At 40.7% G+C, this 23,523-nt stretch overlaps 1 protein-coding gene across 1 annotated transcript; it reads left to right on the plus strand.

Annotated features, from left to right (window-relative positions):
- Positions 1-469: 469 nt before the first annotated feature.
- Positions 470-23,261, plus strand: CRLF2 (cytokine receptor like factor 2). The gene is made up of 8 exons (XM_005283361.4): positions 470-654; positions 7,654-7,765; positions 9,298-9,473; positions 10,791-10,930; positions 11,969-12,128; positions 15,355-15,469; positions 19,841-19,925; positions 21,222-23,261. Exons 1-8 carry the CDS (start codon positions 579-581, stop codon positions 21,477-21,479), a joined length of 1,122 nt encoding a protein of 373 aa, XP_005283418.2. The 5' UTR covers positions 470-578; the 3' UTR covers positions 21,480-23,261.
- Positions 23,262-23,523: the final 262 nt, after the last annotated feature.

Raw genomic sequence — 23,523 nt, forward strand, 5'->3', positions numbered from 1 at the left:
TACAGCAACCAGGGGACCACTTAGCTGCAGAGAGGAAAACATACTGCATCCTCTTCGGGGCTATAGCAGCCGCTGTTCTTCCCCAGAATGCCAGAATATTCTGCCCCCTCTCCTTTGCTTACTCCTGGATCCTGCTCTCCCCCTGCTTGTGGAACTGTGGTCAGTAAGAGAGCCAGGTAACGGAGTGTGTCATCATGGTGCACTGGGTCCTGGAGTGCCTTCAGTGCTAAAAATACCCGTCCCCCAAAGCAGATCAGAGGCTAATAGGCATGATTAAGCCTTATACTAGTAATTATTATTATTCAATTACTATTATTCTTCTGCCTAACAGTGGTACCACATAATGTGAATAACATAGGCAGACACGTGAAGTGCTGTTGTCCTGTAGTAATATATATTTCATTCATACATTTGTATCTACATGAAAATTAATTTTTTGTTTCCTGTTGTCATTTCCTCTAGTTCCTTCCAGTCTCCGATATTAAGTGGTGAACTCCGGAGGTTAAGATTACTCATGAAGAAATGCTATCAAAGCTTCCAGTGGTAATCTGATCATAGACTAATGAAAATTTGCAAGTATGGGGTTAGTCCTTCAAGCCCATGCAGCAATCTTTATCTTGGGCAACCTGGTGGCTTCTCAACCACTTGCACAAAGTAAGTTGAACTTCCAGATATTAATTTTAAAACCTGATGTGCAGATTCACATTATTTATGTGGATGCTTTATTTGCTTCATGTTTTATCCAGTATAATACCTTTTAAAAAAAATAAGGCCTGCTTTATCACTGGTGTAACGTCACAGTAACGTCAGTGGAGCTACACCAGGCACGAATTTGACCCCTATTTCTTTACAAATCTATAGGGATATAACAGAAATATTTAAAATGGTTTCTTCCAGTTAACATTCAGGGAAGACCTTTGTAAATTTGTGTTTGAAAATAAGGGGAGGGCCTCCTAAAACTCTGAGGAGTGGTACACAGTGCCAAAGTTATAAATTATGCTAGCAGGGATCATGTACAAAAAATAGAAGTGCAATCTTCTGGCCAGACATTCATATTAAAAACCAGAGATTAAAGTAAGACTTAAACAATTAATATTCTCTCATATTAAACAGTATGTGGGAAAATATGCAGCTATCCATTGACCTGTGGATACTGAAAAAGTATATACTTAATTATACATTTCCCAGGGGGAAAAACCTCACTTATTATTAATTCACAGTAACAGAATGGATATTTGGTAACCTGGACATTAGAATATCTATCTAAGACTTTAGTTATATTGCATAGTATCATTATTACTCATGCTAAGAAATAAACAGATTGACTTAAAAATCCATAAAGAAAACCCACCCAGCACACATGGGTGATAATTTAACCTTCATTCTTGTTAACACTAAGTTACTGTTTTTCATTTCTGAATTTCATGAAAAAAATCATGGTTTAAGATTCTTCTAACAGTTTATCAATTTCTTTATAAATCTGTTCTATATTATATTATATGTCTGAAACATATCACTTATGGCAACTCAGTGACACACGGACCCATGTTCCAGTGCTAATTACCTGGTGCAGTTATTTACAAAGTGGATGTAACACTCTACTATTCACATATGTTAGATCCAATTTGAACAATCATAAATGACCTCACAAAATGGAAGGCTGTGGAGAATCAACCTAGTGGTGCCTAGATACTGCAGTGTCTACTGATCCTACCAATTGTTTGCCACTTCCACCTGCTATGAAGCCCAGTAGATGTAATAAGGAATACATCTCCCCCAGGCATATGCACTCTCTTTCTCTCCACCTCACTCCCTCTCATTTTTAAGACAGGGATTCATTTAGCCTTTTATTCTGAGTCATGCGAGCTCATTTCTTGCTTTTCAGTGCTTACGCTGAGTAGCGGTATTTCCTACATGTAGTTCTACTGACTTAGATGAGATTGCTGTCATGGATAAGTAATATTCAGTGCAAGTAGCGGCTGCAGGATCAGTTGCAGGGTATCATTCTCAGGTTGGTTCAATACAGGAGGCTAGGAGCTACTGCATGTGTGGTTGCTTATTAGGTTTTAATCAGTTTGGGGAAATCAGAAGTGGTTTTTCTTGTTTGTTCTGTTTTGTTGTTTTGGTGAGACTGCAACAGTTCCAGAACATTTGTGTTCCATTCTGTTATCTTTGTAGATAAGTGTTTTTTGTCTGTTCCATTACATTTCGGCTTCTTACGGTGTTCCTTTTGGTTCAATAATAAAGAAAAACATAACTTGTGGTTCGCAGTTCTGCTGCTTACCTAATTGCTCCGAGTTCTACTTGCATAAATTATTGAGGATGGTGGGCTCAACTAATAGTTACATTTTCTGCTTATTTTTCCTATCAGACGACCTACTGCACATGCAGAGATCATGTATTTCATGTATTTATGCTTCTACACACTTTGGTGCATTCAGCGCTCAACTGTGCTGATAAGACCCTGTCTTTGAGGGCCATGTGGTGCACCATCAATCCTGTTGGAGTTCCAGCAAGAATTTTCCCACAGAGAACAAAAATAGAGTTCTCCCCAGAGCTGGAAGAGTTTGACCTTGCTGTGGCCCTTCCAGCAGTGCAGCAGGCTCCTGAGTTCCTGGCCATGTCCACTGGCTGACACAGGAGGGCACGGATCCAGGACAGCTCTTCAGGGCAGGCACTGTCTCTTTGCTGTATGGTTGTACAGAGCCTAGCACAATGAGGCCTTGGCTTCCAGCCATGCTACAGTAACAAATAATTATAATGATAATAATGATTATTAATTAATAACCCTGCTTCTTCCCTGTCATTTTGGGTTGTCATGTGACCTCCCTGCCCTTGTGCAACTGTGGGGCAGTGGGCAAAATAGGGGGCTACAATTATTATGAAATGAGGCATCAGCTTGGCTTGTAAAGATCCTGACTGTGTGGATAGTTCAATGTTTGAGACCATCCCACTTTCCCTCCTTGGAATCATGAAGCCTATGAAAAGGGGAGAAAATATCTCGTTTTATCGCTCTACCCTGTTCCACCCCCCAAGTTAAAATTCTCTGACTTCACTCCCATGAAAGCCACTTTCCACTGGCAGAAGATGGTTCTCCTTCCAAAAATGCAGTGTCTGCCCATAGAGGACAATAAGCATCCCTGCAGCAAAAGGGGCAGGAAGTGTGGTGCGTAAGAGGGGATTGTCAACATTCGGATAAGCTATGGAAAAAAATCCAAACTACTGGATGCTGATCTGAGTCAACCTTTTAAAATATTATATAATACATTTTCTTTATTTATATTATTATTTGTAAAGATGCACACAGTACTGTCCCAATACTTAAGGAGAGAGCATGGGTCCAGATCCTCAAAGGTATTTTACTCCCATTAATTTCAGAGGGAGTCTGAGGATCTGGTCCCTGGTCCCTTCTCTGGAACACATATTGTATTGGAGAGGGCTGTGAAATGTATATGTAATACTAAAGCAAACCCAAAAAGTGCAGAGTCTGATGTTCATTTCCTCAACAGCAATGCATACTTTAATAATCAAATGATTTTAAAATGTATTTAAAATGATATAAGTCCTCTGTAATTGAATACATTCTTTTAAAATCTTTAACAGGTTATGTCATCACGTACCTCTTATGAAGTTCCTAGAAACCAGAGTACATCAGATGGTTCCTACCTGACCAGATGATTTATTATAACTCCCTACTCTCTTTCTATTAATTAATCACTGTTTATTGTTAATGTATTTACAAAGTGTGCACATCAGTGACCATGTTTGCTAGATGTCAAATAGAGATGTGAAAATCTCAGAATTCCAGTCCATAATATGCAGCTGGCCTATAGTTATGTGCAGAATAAGGCCATGATTCTGCAAAGATTCCTGCATGTGGTTAGCTTTACACAATGCACATAGTCCCACTGAAGACAAGAGGACTAAATGTAAAGTTAAGCATATGGGTAAAGTATCAGAGGGGTAGCCGTGTTAGTCTGAATCTGTAAAAAGCAACAGAGGGTCCTGTGGCACCTTTGAGACTAACAGAAGTATTGGGAGCATAAGCTTTCATGGGTAAGAACCTCACTTCTTCAGATGCAAGATTCTTCTTGCATCTGAAGAAGTGAGGTTCTTACCCACGAAAGCTTACGCTCCCAATACTTCTGTTAGTCTCAAAGGTGCCATATGGGTAAGTCTTTGCAGGCTCGGAATCAAAATGACAGTCTTTAAGGTCAAACAAAAAGCATATAAAGCCACAATATAAGGTCTTTATCCAGGGTTAGATTGAGCCTTTAAGGCACAGCCTATACTATAGGATAGTGTGGAGCTATCCTCCCACAGGAGACGGACCAGGAGGCCTTCTTCGTGGGAAGCAACTTACTCTGTCCTTTGTGACCAATCATCTCTATTGGCTTTTTCATGGAGGACAAGAATCCCTGGCCCCACCTCCTCCCCATCCCCTCTGGGATGTCAGAAGGAAGTGATCACAGAGCCTGGGATTCTGCCTTGTGCTTATGAGGGATGTGTAAGGGTGGGTGGGTGTTCTCGCTAAATAGGAAGGATCTGACCCTCAGTTTCCCTAGCAGCCTTTATTTTCTTTTGAAAGGGAATCCAGAAGAGCCTAGGTGGCTTCCCTGATGTGTCCACTCAGAGTCTGCAGATCTTGAACAGTACATAGTTCCTGATGAGGGGCCTCTATAGGGTGGGGGGTTTATGGGGAGATTTGCCATTTAGGCTCCCCTTTGCACATGGAAGGGAAAGGCAGGATCTCAATCAAGGACTTCAGGATTTGGCCTTGAGGAAGGATTGGTTCAAGGGATCGATAATGAGATTACAGAACCTTTCACCTTAGTCACTGATTAGTATGGAGAGGAGGTCAGCAGTGATCAAATGCCCTTAGCATATGATGGCTGTGAGGTGTTCTAAGTAAAATAAGTTACATTTTCTGATCCCATTCTCAGTGCACTTGTGTCCACATCCCAAAACTACCCCAGCATCACAATTAGCCCTAGAGCTGGCATCCTTGTTGGTAATCTCACCATTGAGACCAAGGATTAAATGCCAATCTGGCATCTTCCACAGGGATTAGTTATTCCTTGTTAAAAACAATAAATTATAGACTTGTTCAAAAGGACAGGAATTGTGGTTTATTTTTTATGAGTATGTTGAGAGGTCCTTGTGATATGTACTAAAATGATGAGGAAACTTCCAGATATGTACTGATAGTCACCACAAATTTGAAGGGGAATTAACACAAAAATGTTCACATCTGGCCACCCACAATATTTCTGAGGGGTATATAAAGAAATTCAGACCAGAACTTCCCCTAAAAAAAGGACAATGCTATATCTCACAGTTCCACAGGCCAATAGCTGGCTGAAAGACATTAAAGAAGTAACTCCCCTTGAGAAGGACACATATCCAGTAGACAGCATATGGGCTTCAAGGTACTCCAGAGTCATTTTGGATCCGACATACAAATGCTCCATGTGGATAGGAACACCTCTTTACTGCCTGCCGTTATGTTTACCTATAACTCAGTGCATTCTGACATTGGAAAACTAAATGAGCATTGAATTTGACTTAGCCTTGAAAGTATGTGATTAAACAAGCATGCAGTGCAAACATTCACTATTTGTTTTTTATGATTCTAACACATGAAAGTTAACAGTTCCTACTTGGTTTATATAATGAAAAATTGTCACAATAATATTAATCAAAATATGTATTTGCCTGCCTCTACAGGCTGTTGTGAAGACTAATGAGTTAACGTGTGTAAAGGGACTTCAAGATGTGTAGTGTTCCGTATACACTAATATAAAAATATTTCCTTTTTTTTTAATTTAATAATATGGGATCTTTATTTAAAAGAAGAGATGTGATGGAAAAGTAAGGAAAAACACATTATACATTTGTCTAACTATTCACAGATATAATTTATGCCCACTTTAAGGCCATTTCACACTGCCTGAGATGTGTAAAGTGGCCTTTGTGTCAATAAGACTCAGGCCCAATCACCTGTATCCTGCAAGTGCAGAATTGTTCCCTATAGTAATTTTTCTTGTAATATATGATACATATTTTTAAATGACTCTGAACTGGAACCATTTATGAAGCTCATTTTTAGGAGTTTTGTTTCTGATATTCAACATGAATTTTCTTACTCTTGATTTCATTCCACTACCTATAGTTATGCTTCTTATATAACCCAGAAGAGTTCCTCTGGTTCCTTGATATATGCACCCTTCAAATATTTGTACCTGTTTATCTTGGCTGTTAGTCAAGCTCTGAGGAATATTCTTGATATACCACTGTGGTATTCTAATCAAGCCTGAATAACTGGAAGCAGCATTGGCTTTGATCAGATGCCTAGAATCTGAACAAGAGGGAAGTCTGGTAGTGGGGAGCAGGAGGATGGGAGCGGAAAGAGGATGTGACAATAGTAAGATGCTCTGAGGTGGCCTGGCCATAAGGAGGTAGGGAGAAGTGGCCAGGTCCATTGGGAGAAACCATAAAATTTCTTTTTATCCACTGATCCAAATCTGGGACACTAGCCAACTAATTCAGATGGAGAGGGATAAAAAATGGCCAAATCAGTGATGCTGCATATACTATATGGAGGCAGTGCCTCTTTCTAATGATTCCACTTCAAGCAGGTATTTGAAATATTATTTGGCTGAAGCAAATATCAGAAAGTTGGCTAGATTTCCTCTGAAGAGCTATTCAAAGCTGAATTTCAGTATAGCCTCACAAGTTACCCAAATTCAGATCTGATACTTCTCTCAGACTGCAACCAATCTGCAGTAAATCTATTGAAGACACTGGAGTTACACCTATACAAAACTGGCGTGAGAGAAGAAATCAGGGTCATCGTTCTTCTTTCCCAAATACTTAATAATTTTGTATTGCTACTCTCTGCATTCCTCCTAATCTGCTGACATCTTTCTGGTATTGAGCTGCACAGAACAAAATGAAATATTCCAGGGCAGTTATACTGGAGTTGTATAATGAGGGATTGACATCAACCTGCTCTGCTGTGTGATGTCTCTGCACATGTTTATGGGCTTATTGTGCTGCCACATGGCCTTGCAGACTCATATCTATTGTTGTACACTATTGGCTTGTCTACACTTGAAATGCTACAGAAGCATAGTTGCAGCACTGTAGACATTACCTACAGATGGGGGGTTCTCCCATCGGTGTAGGTAATCCACCTCCCTGAGAGACTGTAACTATGTCAATGGAAGAATTCTTCTGTCAACGTAGCACTGTCTACATGGGGGATTAGGTCAGACATCGCTCAGAGTGTGGATTTTTCACACCCCGAGCAATGCAGCTGGGCCGATCTAATTTTTTAGTGTAGACCAGGCCTAACAGTCCCTAGGTGTAGTTCATTCACTACTGTTCTCCAGGTTTCTCCTTCCAAATGTTTCAGATTATATTTCTGCAGAGGCCTTGTTTTGCACTTTTCCAATCTCAATGCCATTATTATTTTCCATCCATATTTCTAACCTCTCTAGGTCCTTTAGTCTTATTTCCCTGCCTTGCAAGTCTTCACATCACCTCTCATTTTTTCTGTCCTCTGTGACTGTGGAGTAATTAAATCGGAACTATTATACATATCCTTGATTTCTGGGGTTGAAATTGTTTTGTTTGTCATTGCAATGACAGGGTTGAAAGAAACCATCAAAATCACAGCAGTCAATTTCAATGGTGAACAGATGCAGATCACATGGGCAGCTAAAGACTATTTCCCTGACAGGACTGTGACTTTTTTTTACAGGTAAGTACTGGCAATGGCTATCCTCTTCCCCTTGGTTAATGGCTTTGCTTAGTGATCTACACTGCACTTAAAGAAGAACAGGAGGACTTGTGGCACCTTAGAGACTAACAAATTTATTAGAGCATAAGCTTTCGTGGACTACAGCCCACTTCTTCGGATGCATATAGAATGGAACATATATTGAGGAGATATATATACACACATACAGAGAGCATAAACAGGTGGGAGTTGTCTTACCACCTCTGAGAGGCCAATTAATTAAGAGAAAAAAAACTTTTGAAGTGATAATCAAGCTAGCCCAGTACAGACAGACAGTTAGATAACAAGTGTGAGAATACTTACAAGGGGAGATAGATTCAATGTTTGTAATGGCTCAGCCATTCCCAGTCCTTATTCAAACCGGAGTTGATTGTGTCTAGTTTGCATATCAATTCTAGCTCAGCAGTTTCTCGTTGGAGTCTGTTTTTGCACTTAAATACCCATGGCCTCTGTCAGCTAACTTGGGCTCGTGGGGGTCTGGCAGCCCGTCTACACCACAATTTTACAATCCCGTAGCCCAAGCCCTGCGAGCCTGAGTCAGCTGACATGGCCATCTGCAGGTGTTTTAATTGCAACGCAGACCTACCCTTAGACATCTCACTCAGTCCAAGTTGTGTTTGAGCTACACCCACAAATGAAAGAGAAGCTTATATTTGATTCAGATCAATATGCAGACTTGTTTATGTTCGCTCCACACCACAACCCTATTTTCCAAACTAATCATCAGATCTGCTGAATACTTAGTGGCATGCAGGTGGTTACACCCACAGTTTTGTCCATTCTTGTGATGCCCACCAGTGTATCAGAACATTTGGAGCCATTTTTCACACACACTCACAGCTTTAGCTGCTGTTTAATTGAGAGCTGTGTAGCAATCAGTTGATGCTGCAAATGGAAATGAAACATTTATAGTTGCTTTGGGTCAATGACAAGTCAGCCAGTAAGAGGTTTACTCAATTGTTAGTGGGTATATGAGGCAGCATTTCCAGTAGAATGGTGTAGAAATAGGACACTGTCTGACACAGCTGTTAAAGCAAACCCTTCCCTTCTTAGAAAAGACAATATTAAAGAAACCTCACAATCTCAAATTGTAATGAACAGATGTCTGAAAAGTCAATGGAGGGAGGGATAGCTCAGTGGTTTGAGCATTGGCCTGCTAAACCCAGGGTTGTGAGTTTAATCCTTGAGGGGGCCACTTGGGGATCTGGGGCAAAATCAGTACTTGGTCCTGCTAGTGAAGGCAGGGGGCTGGACTCAATGACCTTTCAAGGTCCCTTCTAGTTCTAGGAGATGGGATATCTCCATTTAAAAAATATGGGAATTGGGTACTGGACTCCCCTTCTCCACTTTGAAAATCCCATCTATAAATCTCCCATGCAAATATCATTTGGGAGAAGTATTTTAATAAGCTAAAGTGACAAAAAGCAGCTAACTCATTTCAATAGATAACAAAATAACTGCATTAACTAATTTTATTTTGTTTTTACTTGCAGATTTGGCACAGCTCTTCAAAACAGAGCTTGGAAGCAATGCCCCAACTATATACTTGAGCAAGGTTACAATTCTGGCTGTCTCTTTAAGACAGAGGGACCCACTCTTACCATCTCTTTAAAGGATAAGAATGGAAGTGAAGAGCTTTTCAATTATACGCTAAAATCTGATTTCTTTAGTAAGTGAGTGAGCAACGACATTACCAAATTCCTTGGTAATGCTAGTGCCTTCAGTGATCTTCTTTTGTATTGAGTCTGAGATGAAGAGAGAGAACTATTTCAGAGTATAAAATATTATCAAGGAAGATGACAAATTAGTCAAGTGTATAAAATATTATCAGGAGGGACAAAATAGAATATTGTTCTCTGTTTGGGTATAGTGAGGCTACTTCTTCAACACTTACTTCAGTAGTCAATTGTCTTCACTGGGGCTACTTGTTTTGAATAAAGGCCCCCAAATTCAGATCGAAATCTGGATTTTGAACACTCAAAAAGTAGGTATGTTTGAATTTTGAAATATTTAGTATAGTTGACTATGTAAAACATATAAACATACATGTAGCAACAACTGGAAGCCTTGGTTCCATTTTCATAGTGGAGGGGTAAATATATGATATCACAATGCCAGAATGACAACAGGTTACAGTGAGAAAGCACCGGAAGAGTAAGAGAAAGGCATTTCCATTTCTCTTACACTTTTATTGGTTTTATGTATGTAGCTGTGTCTTATGGGTTCAACATGTAATGACTATTATTGCAAAGAAATCTACAGAATAGTCTGAACGAATACTAAATAAAATAAAATAAAATAAACCAGCTATAGAACATCATTGAGCATGTCTTCTAAAGTTAGGATAGCTTCCCGGGAGGAAGGGTAGTTTTATGGCTAAGGCACTGGAGTGGCATTCAGGAACTCAGGTTTAATTCCCAGCTTTGTCACAAACATCCTGTGAGACACTGGGCAAGTCACTTTGGATCTCTGTGCCTGAGTCTTCCATCCCTAAAACAGAGATAATAGTGCTTCAGACCTCACAGGGGTGTTGTGAAAGTTCAGTAATATTTACCAGGTGCTCAGATACTACAGGAATGGGAGTGAAGTAGTTAGATTTCTTTGCAGGTGGTGTGGATCAAAAGAGAGGGTGCACTAATGTACTTGAGGAAGGGGTGTTATGCTCCAATTCCCATGAAGATGCAACTTCCACTGCTAAGAGGTAAAAAACCAAAGGGTTCAAAATATTGTGCCCATAACAGCTGACCATCTGTAAACAATGTGTCCGTTTAGAACAGCACAAATGCATGATGCCATGGGTCTGAATTACATTTTGATGTACAGAAAACAGGCCATCTGGAAAACTGAACCTTTTCAGGAGCTCTGAACTGCATGACAGTCTAAAGAATTCCAGGAATGCTTGGGGGTGGGGGCGATGGTTTGAAATGAGTTGTAGTGATCCATTTTAAGAGTGTATTGTGTAATTTATATCTCTTTTTTCCCCCAGTAAAACCCAATCCGCCTGAAAATGCAACCTTCCATTGGAAAGGAGATACAGTTACTATAGAATGTAATAAACCAAAGATGCCAGCAAGGTGCTTAGAGCTTGAACTTCAGTATAAAAGCAAGTATGACAAAGAATGGCAGGTGGGTAGAGTTTGCAATTCTCACTTAACATAGGAAAGAGATGGGACTGGCACCTCCATGGAACAGACAGCATAGGTTTTCCCAGCAGGCCCATCCCAGCCCATTAACATACACTTGATGGGCTGGCAGCAGAATAAACTAGACTTCACTGCAAAAAAAAGGTGCATGTTTTCCTTTGGGGTAACTAACACACATGTGCTATCCTGAGGTAAATACATGCTGAAGGCCAGACACTTTACTTTAAAGAAAGGTAAAGTTGTCAAGCAAAACAGTCCTATACCTCCTTCAGGGATTGGCCTTGAGGAGTTTACCTCATGGTTAACTAAGTGGCTGGTCTTCACTGTATTTTTACCTCAGGATAACTCAGAAGTGTTAGTTACCCCCAGTAAAAAACACATCGTTTTTTGCTGTGAAGGCAAGCCCTAACATTTGCTAGACTACTGGATAGCTAATGTGTGCTGAATGTCAGCATTCCAGTAAATGGCCACATTTCAAGGGAGTTACACTTCACTGCTTATGCACATGTCAAGAAGACATAGAGGAAAGGCAATATTTAAAGAATGGGAGCAGGGAGGGGAGTCATAAATGGGAAATGAAGATGAAAAATGGGAGAAAGAAGAAAAACAACAGAAAACAGGAGATGGGAAAGAGACAATGTTCCAGGTATTTTATTTATCTAGAACATAAATACCAGCTTTACATTTCATTTCATGGAATTAATTCTTCCTAGGCTCATAACTAACATGTGAATGCTTTGTGGACCAAAGCTAATTCTGTTTGTTTCACTGCAAATAATTATTGAGGCATAAATGTAACAAAGAACTATATGTTAACTTAACTGTAACATTGTTTAATGCTAGAAATGGGTCTGAATGAGGAAAATCCATCCAAGATCCAGAACTCCTAAACTTTTGGGGGATGTTCTATTTGTGTCAGCTCATTTCTTATGTTTGTTATTACAATGATATAGTATAATATTGTGAGAAGAAAAATATATGTAGGAACTAATCATTAATGATCAAATATCTTCCTGTCCAGTCTAGAAAATCTGCATGTTGCAAAGTTGAAGAGCAAGGGTTTGATCCTGAAAAGTGCTACTCCTTCCGGGTCAGATTGGAAAGAACATCTGTTTGCAATAGAATTCCTTATGCCAGTGAATGGGCAGAGGTAACAGTTTGGAGAAATGGCAGCTTACTAGGTAAATGCTAAGCTACACTCATATTCTTAGCTGGAAATATAATCAGAGGAGGGGAGGCTGGGAGATGGGATGTCAGGTGGTGCATCAGGTTAATTCAAAGTAAAGATCTAGTCAACAATGGAACAACCGAGTCTAAAGCAGCACCGAGCATTCTAGCCTTTGCCCTGAAGTGCATCATTGATTTAAGACAATATGGAAGTGGAGAATTTCCCTTGAATCTGTTAAATACTTGGGAAGGGACACAGACAGTTGCTGCCATGTTTCAGGCTCTTCAGTGACTTCTGTGGGGAGGTCATGACATCAAGCTTGCTATGAAGTTGTGGATCTACACAACCGTGGTTATACCGACTCTGTTGTATGGCAGTGAAACTTGATCACTGCTCCATATTAAGTGCCAGGACAAGATCCAAAATGAGAATATTTGAAACTGAAACCAGTAGCCACCTCCATCAATGATGGTTTGGTTTCATTGGCTTTCTTGGTACAGAGATATTAATAGGATGGAATACCAATGAATTATGAAGCATGTTTATCTAGGAATGCTGCTACACAGCTGACAATAGTCTGGTCACCAAAAGCTTTGGTGGCACAATAAATTTGCCAGCAATAGACATAAACTGAATATCTAGCCCGACCACCTAAGGGACCAGGTAGAGATTGATGTGGGTGGTGCTCAATCTACAAGGAGAATACATCCCTTTGCAATTTGCCATCATAGAATCAAGGAATCATAGAATATCAGGGTTGGAAGGGACCTCAAGAGGTCATCTAGTCCAACCCCCTGCTCAAAGCAGGACCAATTCCCAACTAAATCATCATCATGATGATGGATGGATCAGGTTAATTCCTAGCCCTTTCAAACATAATTTGATTCATGAGTGCAAATTGGGGTTGATGGCCTGATCCTTCAATTCACATCTATGTTGCTGTAGCTGTCACAAGCAAGTACTGATTTGGCCAGTAACAAATAGGCTTTGTATTACAGTAGCACCTAGATACCAGAAATGAAATTAGTTTCCTATTGTGCTAGGCCCTGTACAATTTCCCTTTAAAGTGGGAAGTTTGTCACTGCACGATTTCAGAATTACAGTGACACTGATAATTATACACAAAGCTGATTCACGGATTGTTCAAATGTTGTGTGCAATTTTTCAATGACAGAGAAAAAGAAGGAAAAGATGCTGCCTTTGCCATTGAGATCTCATATGTATGATTTAACGTTTTTGTTCTAGATAATACCTTTTCCTTTCTCCCACAGTTTTATCTACCTTGTCTGTAAGATATATATGCTGCTGACATACCTGTTTGATAGAACTTTTCAGGGTTCCTTGCTGTTATTTATTTATTTATTTTGATTTTGATTTTGATTTATAAATGCAAAATTCCCATCTATAGCTCTAGGAAATTTAGCTGTAGTTCATACTTCCAATAATCACTATGAGATAATACAAAGAATATAGTAATAGAATAAAATAGAATACCACAATAACCACCAATAAAAATAAAATTGAAATACTCACAGCCAATTAAGACTAAATGCCTTTAACCATCAGCCAACCATTCCCTACATCCTCCGAAAACAGAAGGGCTTTTCAGCACATCTGGGTGGTTAACTGATACAGGTTCTGGCAGGCCAAAGGTGGAAGTATAACCCAGAGTTGAGTGGCCTTCACAGAAAATGCCACACCAGCAATCCCGTCATGTTCAAAATGGGAGAACTCTACCAGTGTAGGCTGAGAGAAGGTGTCTCCCAAGTAGCCAGCTCACTTTTAAGGATTTGTAAGTTAAAATCAACACTTTGTATTCCACCTACAAAGTAACAGGCAGACAGTGCAGCTCACTGATCACTGCTGTTACAGCATCAATAAGCAAGTTACCACCTGCTGCACCAGCTTCAGTGTTTGGTGGTCTCAAGATGCAGCCCCCTCTCAAGATGCAGCACTCCAGAAAATCATGTCTCTGGCTAGGTCTGCCTCTGACCTTTTCTTTTGCACATTCCTCGCCAAGCACAATGAAAAAAATGGCACTCTTGCCAGCAGCTGCTATATGAACATCAAGTAGAAGCTTTGGATCTAACCAGGGCCAGCTCCAGGCACCAGCTAAGGAAGCAGGTGCTTGGGGCGGCCAATACAAAGGGGCGGCACTCCATCCGGGTCTTTGGCGGGAATTCAGTGGCGGGTCCCTCAGTCCCTCTCTTCCTGTTTGAGCTGCCACCGAAGTGCCGCCAAAGAGGAAGAGAGGGAGTGAAGGACCCGCTGCCGAACTGCCGCCGAAGAATGGAGCGGCGCGATTGAGCTGCCGCTGAAGTGCCACCGATCAGCTTTTTTGTTTTTTTTCCCCCGCCACTTGGGGCAACAGAAAACCTGGAGCTGGCCCTGGATCTAACAAGACCCCTAGTGCCATTCTGTGCCTCGTTCTTCTAAGTACAGTCTCAAAGACAGACCACATTAAGTTACAGGACACTTTTCATCAGCTTTAGTAGGTTGGATGATCTCTTATCGCTTTGCTGGAAAGCAATACTCCCAATGAGTACCATGAACCAATAGAGAGAGTTGCTGTAATTACATAAACACAGGCAGTCACTCAGTCCCCACACCTTCAAATCAGATCTCCACAAGGTGCCATTCACTAGGCTTTATAGGAACTTAGTCTCCCAGACCTGCAGAAGAGCTCTGTGTAAGCTGAAAAGCTTGCCTCTGGTTTTGGCTACACTACCACTTTTGTCAGTAAAACTTTTGTTGGCACCCCTTCCCCTGACATAAGTTTCACCGGCAAAAGTGCTGATGTGGACAGCGTTATGCTGGCAAGAGAGGCTGTCCTGCTGACGTAGCTAACACGCTCCTTGGGGGTGGTTTAATTATGCGAGCAGGAGAGCTCTCCCTTCGGCATAGAGCGGCTACATGGAAGACCTTACAGCAGCACAACTATAGTGGTACAGCTGTGCTGATGTAAGGTCCGTACTGTAGACATAGCTTCTCTCACCAACAGAAGTTGGTCCAATAAAAGGTATTACCTCACCCACCTTGTCTCTCTAACACCACGAGAAGGCATTTCATTGCAAGGGTGAAGGAACTGTGCTTTTCTTTTGCAGAGTTAGATTAGTTTGTCTTGTTTCTTCCTTAACATTGCTATTGTTTTAAAGAGAACATCTGCAATAGGTACATTTATGAATTTACATTTATAGAAACATGACATTTTAAAATATGATTTTTGTGATTATTCCTAGATTCATGTGCTGATGATATAAAGCCTCTGTCAGACAATGTGATCCTTTTAATTTCTGTGCTGGCAGTCCTTCTAGTAATATTCCTCCTTCAGATTTTTGTGTGCAAATGCCAAAGGTAAGTGTTACTGGTCCCTACTGATATTTGTGTCATGATAATACAACATATGTAAAAAATGTGCATATTTTGATTCTATCCTTCTCCCACCATCCATTGTTGTTTGTCCTCTTAAAGTGCAAATTCTTGAGGGCACGGATTGCGTGTTCCTTGTGGTTGTGTCCTTTGCCTCGCACATTGTAGGTGATACTGGAAAACAAAGAATAAGTAAATATGCTCCCCAACCTAATATGCTCCCACTGGTCTTTATGATGCCATGGAATCATTGCCCAACCAAAGAATCTCTGGCACCGTCAGCCTACAGTCTACAGACTGCAGACCCAGACATTCACTCTTTAGTTTCCTGCTGCCATCCCTGTACAGAGCACGTCTCTGGAGTGCCTATAATCAGAGATCCCGACTCTCACCGCCATAGAAGCAGGGAACTCTGCAGCTGCAGACACATACTTTCTACTAGAGGAGCTAAGAACAGAAGGTGAGAATTTCCTTCTACCTGAAGAGTGACAGTTGGAAGGGTGATGGAGTGGCAGGGTGAGAAAGGCAGGGTAACAAAGAAGAAAGGATGACAAAAGTAAAGGGGAGGAGTGCAAAAGATGTGAAAGGGGAAGATAGGGGAGGTGGTGGTGGAACGGCTGAGCCAGAAAAGGAGGCAGGTAAAAGATGAAAAGGTGTAAAGGGTGATTACATGGGAGGGCTTCAAATAGTGGTAGAGGAGCAGGGGATAGGAGAGGTGAAGTGAGTGGCAGTCTCCTGATCTGTTTAATGGCCTTAACAAGACTACCATAACCCTCAGTGATGTTGTGAAGATTCTGTCAGTAGTACCTGGAAAGCACTTTGGGCCCCTTGGATGGAAATAGTATTATTGTAATAATCCATACTTACATTACTGCTTGAATGACAAATGTGGGATCAAAGCCCCAAGACATCTGCATTTGCTTTTCTCTTTCTTTTATAAATTGTAAAGATAGTTTAAAAATAGCATCTGCTGGCTGGGGTTTATAAAACATTGGCACTAGATTCTTCTTACCAACTCACTCACTTGCCTTCCTGCCCCATCCGATCTATTACAAATGAAATGTGAGAAACAAAAACTGAAACTTTGTGGCACCGAAGTGCACGTTGGAAGCAACATAATCGTAACAGCTGTGAGCACTCAAAAGAAAATCCATTTTATGAGCATTCTGTCTTGTTAACAGTCTTTCGGGCTTGCAATTCCAAGGAGAATTTAGGCTGTTTCTGTTAATTTTTTGAGCTACAGTAGTAAATATTAAAAGGGTGCATGTTGCAAGAGTGATAGCTATTATGGAACTTGAATCATGTTTAAAGAAGCTGCAGTTGAGAATATTCATTATTGTTTGTATATTTCTATTGTATAACCATTATGCATGGCAATTAGCAACTTAAATTAAGACAGGCACAATATAAAGGGACAAATATAGGGCAGGGATGCATGAGGGGAGGGTGGTGGAGAAAAGAAAGAAAGAAAGAAAGAAAGAAAGAAAGAAAGAAAGAAAGAAAGAAATATATATATATATATATGTGACCATAGACTAAAATTCTCCTTGAAGAAGTGTGCTTTGTGAAGTAACTCAGCCTATGTCTACACTGCAATCAAAGGTGTGATTTGCAGCTCAGGTAGGCATACTCATGCTAGCTTTAATCTAACTAGGTTGCTAAAAATAGCAGTGTAGACCCAGCAGCGTGGGTTTCAGCACAGGCTGTACAAGCCTCCAGAATCCTGAATGTGTACTCGCATTGCTAGCCCATGGTAGGGTATGTATTGCCAGGTCTTCACTGCTATTTTAGCTCTACTAGCTAGATTAAAGCTAGCAGGGGTATGCCTACCTGAGCTGCAATCACACCATTGATTGCAGTGGAGAATACCCCATGGCCTCACCTACTTAAGAAAGGTGCATTGGTTTAACTAAACACATTTAGTTAAAATGGGGCAAAGCCCAGTATGGAAATTTTTATTTTGGTCTAGCTCAAATGAGTTAGAAATCAGTTTAAGCTAAACCAAAATAAGCCACCCTTAAACTCAAATAAGAGCATCCATCCAAGGGTTTGCATTGGTTTAGGCAAATTTTTTAAAAACGGATATTAAGTTAAATGAGTACAACTTTCTTGTGTTGACAAAGCAGTAGAACAGGAAAGAGTGGAAGCATGGCAGGTGAGCCTGGGAAAGGGCCTCTGGGCATGAAGGCTACATGAACGAAAACGTGTTTGTCCTAGTGCAGGGGTTCCCAAACTTGGTTCACGGCTTGTTCAGGGTAAGCCCCTGATGGGCCGTGAGACGCTTTTTTTACCTAAACGTCTACAGGTATGGCCGCTCGCAGCACCCAGTGGCTGGGAATGGTGAACCGCGGTCACTGGAAGCTGCAAGCAGCCGTATCTGCGGACACTCAGGTAAACAAAGCATCTCGCAGCCCACCAGGGGCTTACCCTGAACAAGCCACGAACCAAGTTTGGGAACTTATGTCCTAGTACAATGGGGTCCTGATCCATAACTGGGGCTCCCAGGCACTACAGTAATACAAATAATAATACAGCTAATGGCTACATTTTGGAAGGCTTGACCTTAAAGGGTCACATCTGCCCATTTAATATAACACAAACTATCTCTTTCCAAACATCAATAGGACCTAAAAATAAACTAGAGAGACAGTCTCTCCCAGCTGAATTTCTGCCAACCTTCCAACAATGTGTGAGTTGTGGGAGGGCTCTAGCCCTTGAAAGCTAAGGGTTTGTCTACACTAGCACTTTTGTTGGTAAAACTTTTGTTGGTCAGGGGTGTGAAAAAACATAGCCCTGACTGACATAAGTTTCACCGACAGAAGCTCTCCCGCCGACTCACTGGGGGTGGTTTAATTATGCCAACAGGAGAGCTCTCGCTACACGGGAGACCTTACAGTCGGCAGCTGCAGCGATACAGCTGTGCCGTTGTAAGGTCTATAATGTAGACATAGCCTCAGGCTTTCCCAGAGTAACTATGAAATTCCATACAGTGGCCTTGCAGCACCTCTTGATTTGTACTTGAAGCTTCTCAGATTGCCAAATGTAGAATCCCGTCTGAACACTGGCTGCCAGGAAGGAGCTACTTTTAATTCCCATGCTATTGCTGGATTTAACTTCAAGATCAGACTACATGGCACTCAGTTACTTACCTGATAATGAAGTCAGCTTTAGAACATAACATAAGAACATAAGAATGACTGTACTGGGTCAGACCAAAGGTCCATCTAGTCCAGTATCCTGCCTACCGACAGTGGCCAATGCCAGGTGCCCCAGAGGGAGTGGACCTAACAGGCAATGATCAAGTGATCTCTCTCCTGCCATCCATCTCCATCCTCTGACAAACAGAGGCTAGGGACACCATTCCTTACCCATCCTGGCTAATAGCCATTAATGGACTTAACCACCATGAATTTATCCAGTTCTCTTTTAAACGCTGTTATAGTCTTTAAACGCTGCACTTTAATGGCTGCTGAGGAGCTGGAAGCCAACACCTTAATTCAGGCTTCCAGATATGCTGCACCGAGAACTTCCTTTTCTTGTACTTCCCCAGACTTTTCTTCCTTTCATTTTCAGGGACCACTAGGGTGATTATGAGGGTGCAGAGGTGACTCTTCCAGTCCTATGAGGCCTACGGCCAGGACTAGAGTAGTTTTCCAGAGGAAATTAAAAAAGAGTTTTTCAGGGCAAAATGCTATCTGTTCCACTTTATTTACTGCTCCTATTTAGAGCCCAAATTAAATCTTTAAAACCAACTGTTTTTTCCTATTACCAATAAGCTGACTTTCACTCCTTTGTTTCTCTGTCAACTGCCTGCTTCAGTACTGGACAAGATCAAAGCACCAGTGATCTTGGCATCAGTCTCTGTTGCACTGATGAGCAAAGTCAGCCCATACAAGATGATGCCAATGTTAAGATTTATGGTTTGCATGTCTGTGCTCATCATTTTAGATCTACAGTACACTTATTACAGATCTACAAAAGCTGCCAACTGCCAAAACCACAGAATTAGCTTTTTTTTCTCTCTGAAAAATCCTATGCTGTTGAACCACAGTTACATTATTGTAGATAAGTTACTGGAAAGCCCACGGATGTTATAGGCCCAGAATTGCTTCTCCTCTGCACTCTGTTTATGCTACTCTGAATAGCAGAAAAGCAGAGACAGGCCTCAGTTCTGTAGCAGGCATACAGCCACTATGACTGGCTCCTACACCACAACTCCAGAAGGGAGGGGACATGGCCAGATATGCTGTGCTCAGGTAATTCCCAGCCAGTGGATAGTTCCTTTGGGATAGTTACCAGCTGGCAGAGTTTAGAGCAGCTGAATGCTTACCGTACTTTGTTTTGTTCTATTTACAGATTTCAGAAGTCAGTCATGCCTGTTATACCAGACCCAAAGCATATATTTTCTGATCTCTTTAATGATCATAATGGAAACTTCCAGGTAAATATCCAAGCACTCTTGAACTTCCTTGGTGAGGTTGCATTCATTCCAACACAACAGTCCTACTTTGCACATAATTTAAAAAATGCAGCCTACCTTTGTGGTCTCTTTTGAAGTTTAAACTAAGTGCTCTCTGATCCAAAAGCAGCCTCTCACTCTACTACTTGACCACCTGGTCTTACAGAAGAATGATTATTATTACTTATTTGCACTGTAGTAGCACATAGGGACCCCAATCATAGAAGAGGACTCAATGTGCTAAAAACTGTCGAAAGACAGTTCCTGCCCAGGGGAGTTTGCCGTGAAAGTAGAAGAGAAGATATGTGGAAACATACAGACAGACAGGGTAAGACTAAAGCAATGGTGGCCAGCATGAAAAGCAGAGATCACAGCATGCCAAATTACTGTACAATCTGCTTTCCAGACCTCGTGTCACAAAAGGCCACAAGCTTTTGTCCTTTACAAAACTAACCACGGTTTCCCAACTTGCCTGATTTACCACTATGCCCTCCAATCCTTTAGCACACAGCTTGCTGTGAAACAGCAAATCTTCAGACATCCTGACAGAGGAACGAACTTTGTGTTGAAATGTATGTAGCTTACATGAAGAGGATTTTTATTTGAATACTCTTGAATCTGCCCAGCACCTTACCATTTAGACTATGCTATAGCTGAAAACAGCCTGGCAAAATAATTAGGAATATTCACTATCTGATGCATAATAGCTACTGGGCCACCGTTACAATGGTGATGAAAATGAAAACCAATAATAATGTTTTACTTGTGAGTCAAAAATGTACTTGCCCAAGGTAAGTTTGAAAAGATACAAAATAATAATAATTAATAATACAATGCAAAATAATAATAAAGGGCCTGATCCTTAATCAGGCAAATCTCCCACTGAAGTCAATTTGAGTTTTGATTGAGGTAGGACTTGGCTTAAAGGATTTGCAAAACCATGACAAATGGAGGGGGGGAGGGAGGTAATGTATTAATCTAGTGTATTTTGAAGGCACCTATCACTTAAGTGCTATATAATAATTAAATCCAACACTTGAAGGTGTCCTTAGTGGTAATTTTCTTGAAGTTTTCCTTGTTCTTTGTGTGCATTCATGTTTTTTGCTTTTGTCTTATTTCCTGCTTGCCTGCTATTTCCTTCTTTCCAACATGACATCCCCCAATTGTGTAGGTCCTGGGGTCATGCCATTACTGGAGCAATGGTGAAGGTCACTGTAGCCTGTGCTTGCTTCAAATGAAATTAGGGTGTTTGCTGACACCCACATTTCATTCTCCTAGGAATGGATTGACAAAACTGAAAATGCAATGGGCCAAACCAAGATGGAATGTGTAGAACATGAGTGCATCATTGAGGAGAGAACTGAGCAGGAAGATGAGAAGGAAGCTAGTGAAAAGCTTTGTGAATTGTCAAACATGAATGAAAGAGATTATCTGAGTTCTGCTCATAACACTTGTCTGCCACCACCAGCCAGTGATACAGTTTCTTTCAGGAGTTTTAAGTTTTGTATGAATGAAGACATGTATGTCATCTTATGAAACTATATAATGCAGTAGGAACATATGGTGTCCGGAAAAGGCACACAGGATCCTGATGAGTTTAAAGGAGCATCTAAGTACAGTAAAAAGTTAGGATCAGGCTTGCCTAGCATAACATAGAAAGCTATCCAATCTGGATCTGGATTGCAACTTTCCCAGAATTTAGCGACAACCTATGCAGGCCCATTAGAGAAACAAGAGGGCATGGCAATTCAGTTGTATTTGGTTTAGAGACTCTAGTTTGGGCCCATCTCTATGGCTAAACCGAGCCCCGTCCTGCATGGTGAGCGTTCAAAGAGCCCTGTTCACTCACTGCACACCTTTTAAGAGCTGGGCACAAACACAGTCCTTGATCTGAGGGAGTGCACGTACTATGTGCAGTTAATGAAAACAATAGCACTAGCCTCCCCGAGTGGGCAGAAAATGTAATAGGGCAGCGCCATCGACCTGTCTTCTCCTTCTCACCCGGTAGCAGAAGATGGTGGAATACATGTGACACCTTTCCAAAGGGGATGGCAGGAGCTGTGCACTCTCTGCTCTCCAGAAGTCATCCTTCCTGCCACAAGCGCAATGCTTCTAGCAGCTCTCATGGGTGGGTAAACATTTGCACTGCACCTAATGGAGCTAGGATCTGAAAAAAAACATAACCTGTCCCCAGGAATATGATAGTGAGGATGTACAGAAGCACACTGGGTCCTGATCCTGCAATGAACTCTGTTTGGGCAGCCTGCTATTTCAAATGTAGTAGGGGGTCCATGCAGGCACAGAAGTCTGTGCATGTGGACCTTATTGCAAGATCAGGCTCATGGCATCTAGTCATGTCCATGTCCTTAAGGTTTTCTCTTCATATAGTAGACACATTCTTGTAGACAAATGGGATAATTCACCCTTAATGCTGGATTGCTTTGACTGAGAAAGTCTCATCTTTGCTCGATATTTTAAATCTTCTTTTAGCATGTTCAGCAACTGTAGATTTTATTAATGACTTGCTGTTCATATATCAGCCTTTTATTGTATGTGTTCCAACTTCAGCTAAAATATGTCATATTTTGTTCTCTGACCTCATTTCGTTAGATAGCAGACTCAGGAAAACCCACTTGATTCATCCAAACTGTGTTTTTTATATCTTCCTACATCATTTAATGTGCATGCTTCTTGAAAGCAAACATTGTAGTCAAACATCTAGGATGAAATTCATCCCTGGCATAAGTCGATTTAAGGCAAAGTAGGTACACCAACGATTAATATATCGGTCTAGCGTCTCAGTTAGTGTAAGTTGACATTACTGTATGGAAATGGAGCTAGTCAGAAAAAGCACTGATGAAGTCATTTTCTGTGAGACAGTGAAATGCCTTTGAAATAGAAATGCTTTATGAACTAATGTTGATTTTACTGAAATTTCATTGTGGAGAAAAATAAAAAAGAAAACCAAAAAAAAGAAAACCAAATGAAGAAAAAGAAAAAGAAAAAGAAAAGTCACCACAATGTCAAAATGGCATGTTGACTTTTTTCAGGAAAATAAATCAATTTTGAAATTTTGAAATGACTTTTCATTTTGAATTTGTAATGTATTATATTATATATTACAATATAAAATAAAAAGTCAAAATAGAAACAAAACATTTTGATCAATTGAAACAATTTGTTGTTTTTGGACCTTTGTGAATAAGTTATACATTTGGGAGTTTGTTCTGATTCAGAATGAAGCCAAATTTTTAAATCTCAAAATTCTTTTCAAAACAGAATTTCTGTCTTCCACATGCATCTAGACACATGTATTCAAAGCTGTTAAAAATATTGATTAAAGAAATAAAAAAGATGTTTTCTTACAAGTGTTGAAGTTGATTCTTATGGTTACATGTGATAAGGCGTTAGTCATTCTGTGGTGTCTGAGGAACTAGCCCAAAATGTGTCACATATACAGTTTGGGAGGGGAAGTGAGAAAATGTACTATACCAATTAAGAGGTGTGACGTTTAATAACTGAAATATAGATGGTTCAGTGATTTCAGAAAATCACTTGACTGCTATCATAGCCAAATTAT

Source organism: Chrysemys picta, chromosome 1 (genome assembly GCF_011386835.1).
Source record: "Chrysemys picta bellii isolate R12L10 chromosome 1, ASM1138683v2, whole genome shotgun sequence".
NCBI classification, from domain to species: Eukaryota; Metazoa; Chordata; order Testudines; family Emydidae; genus Chrysemys; species Chrysemys picta.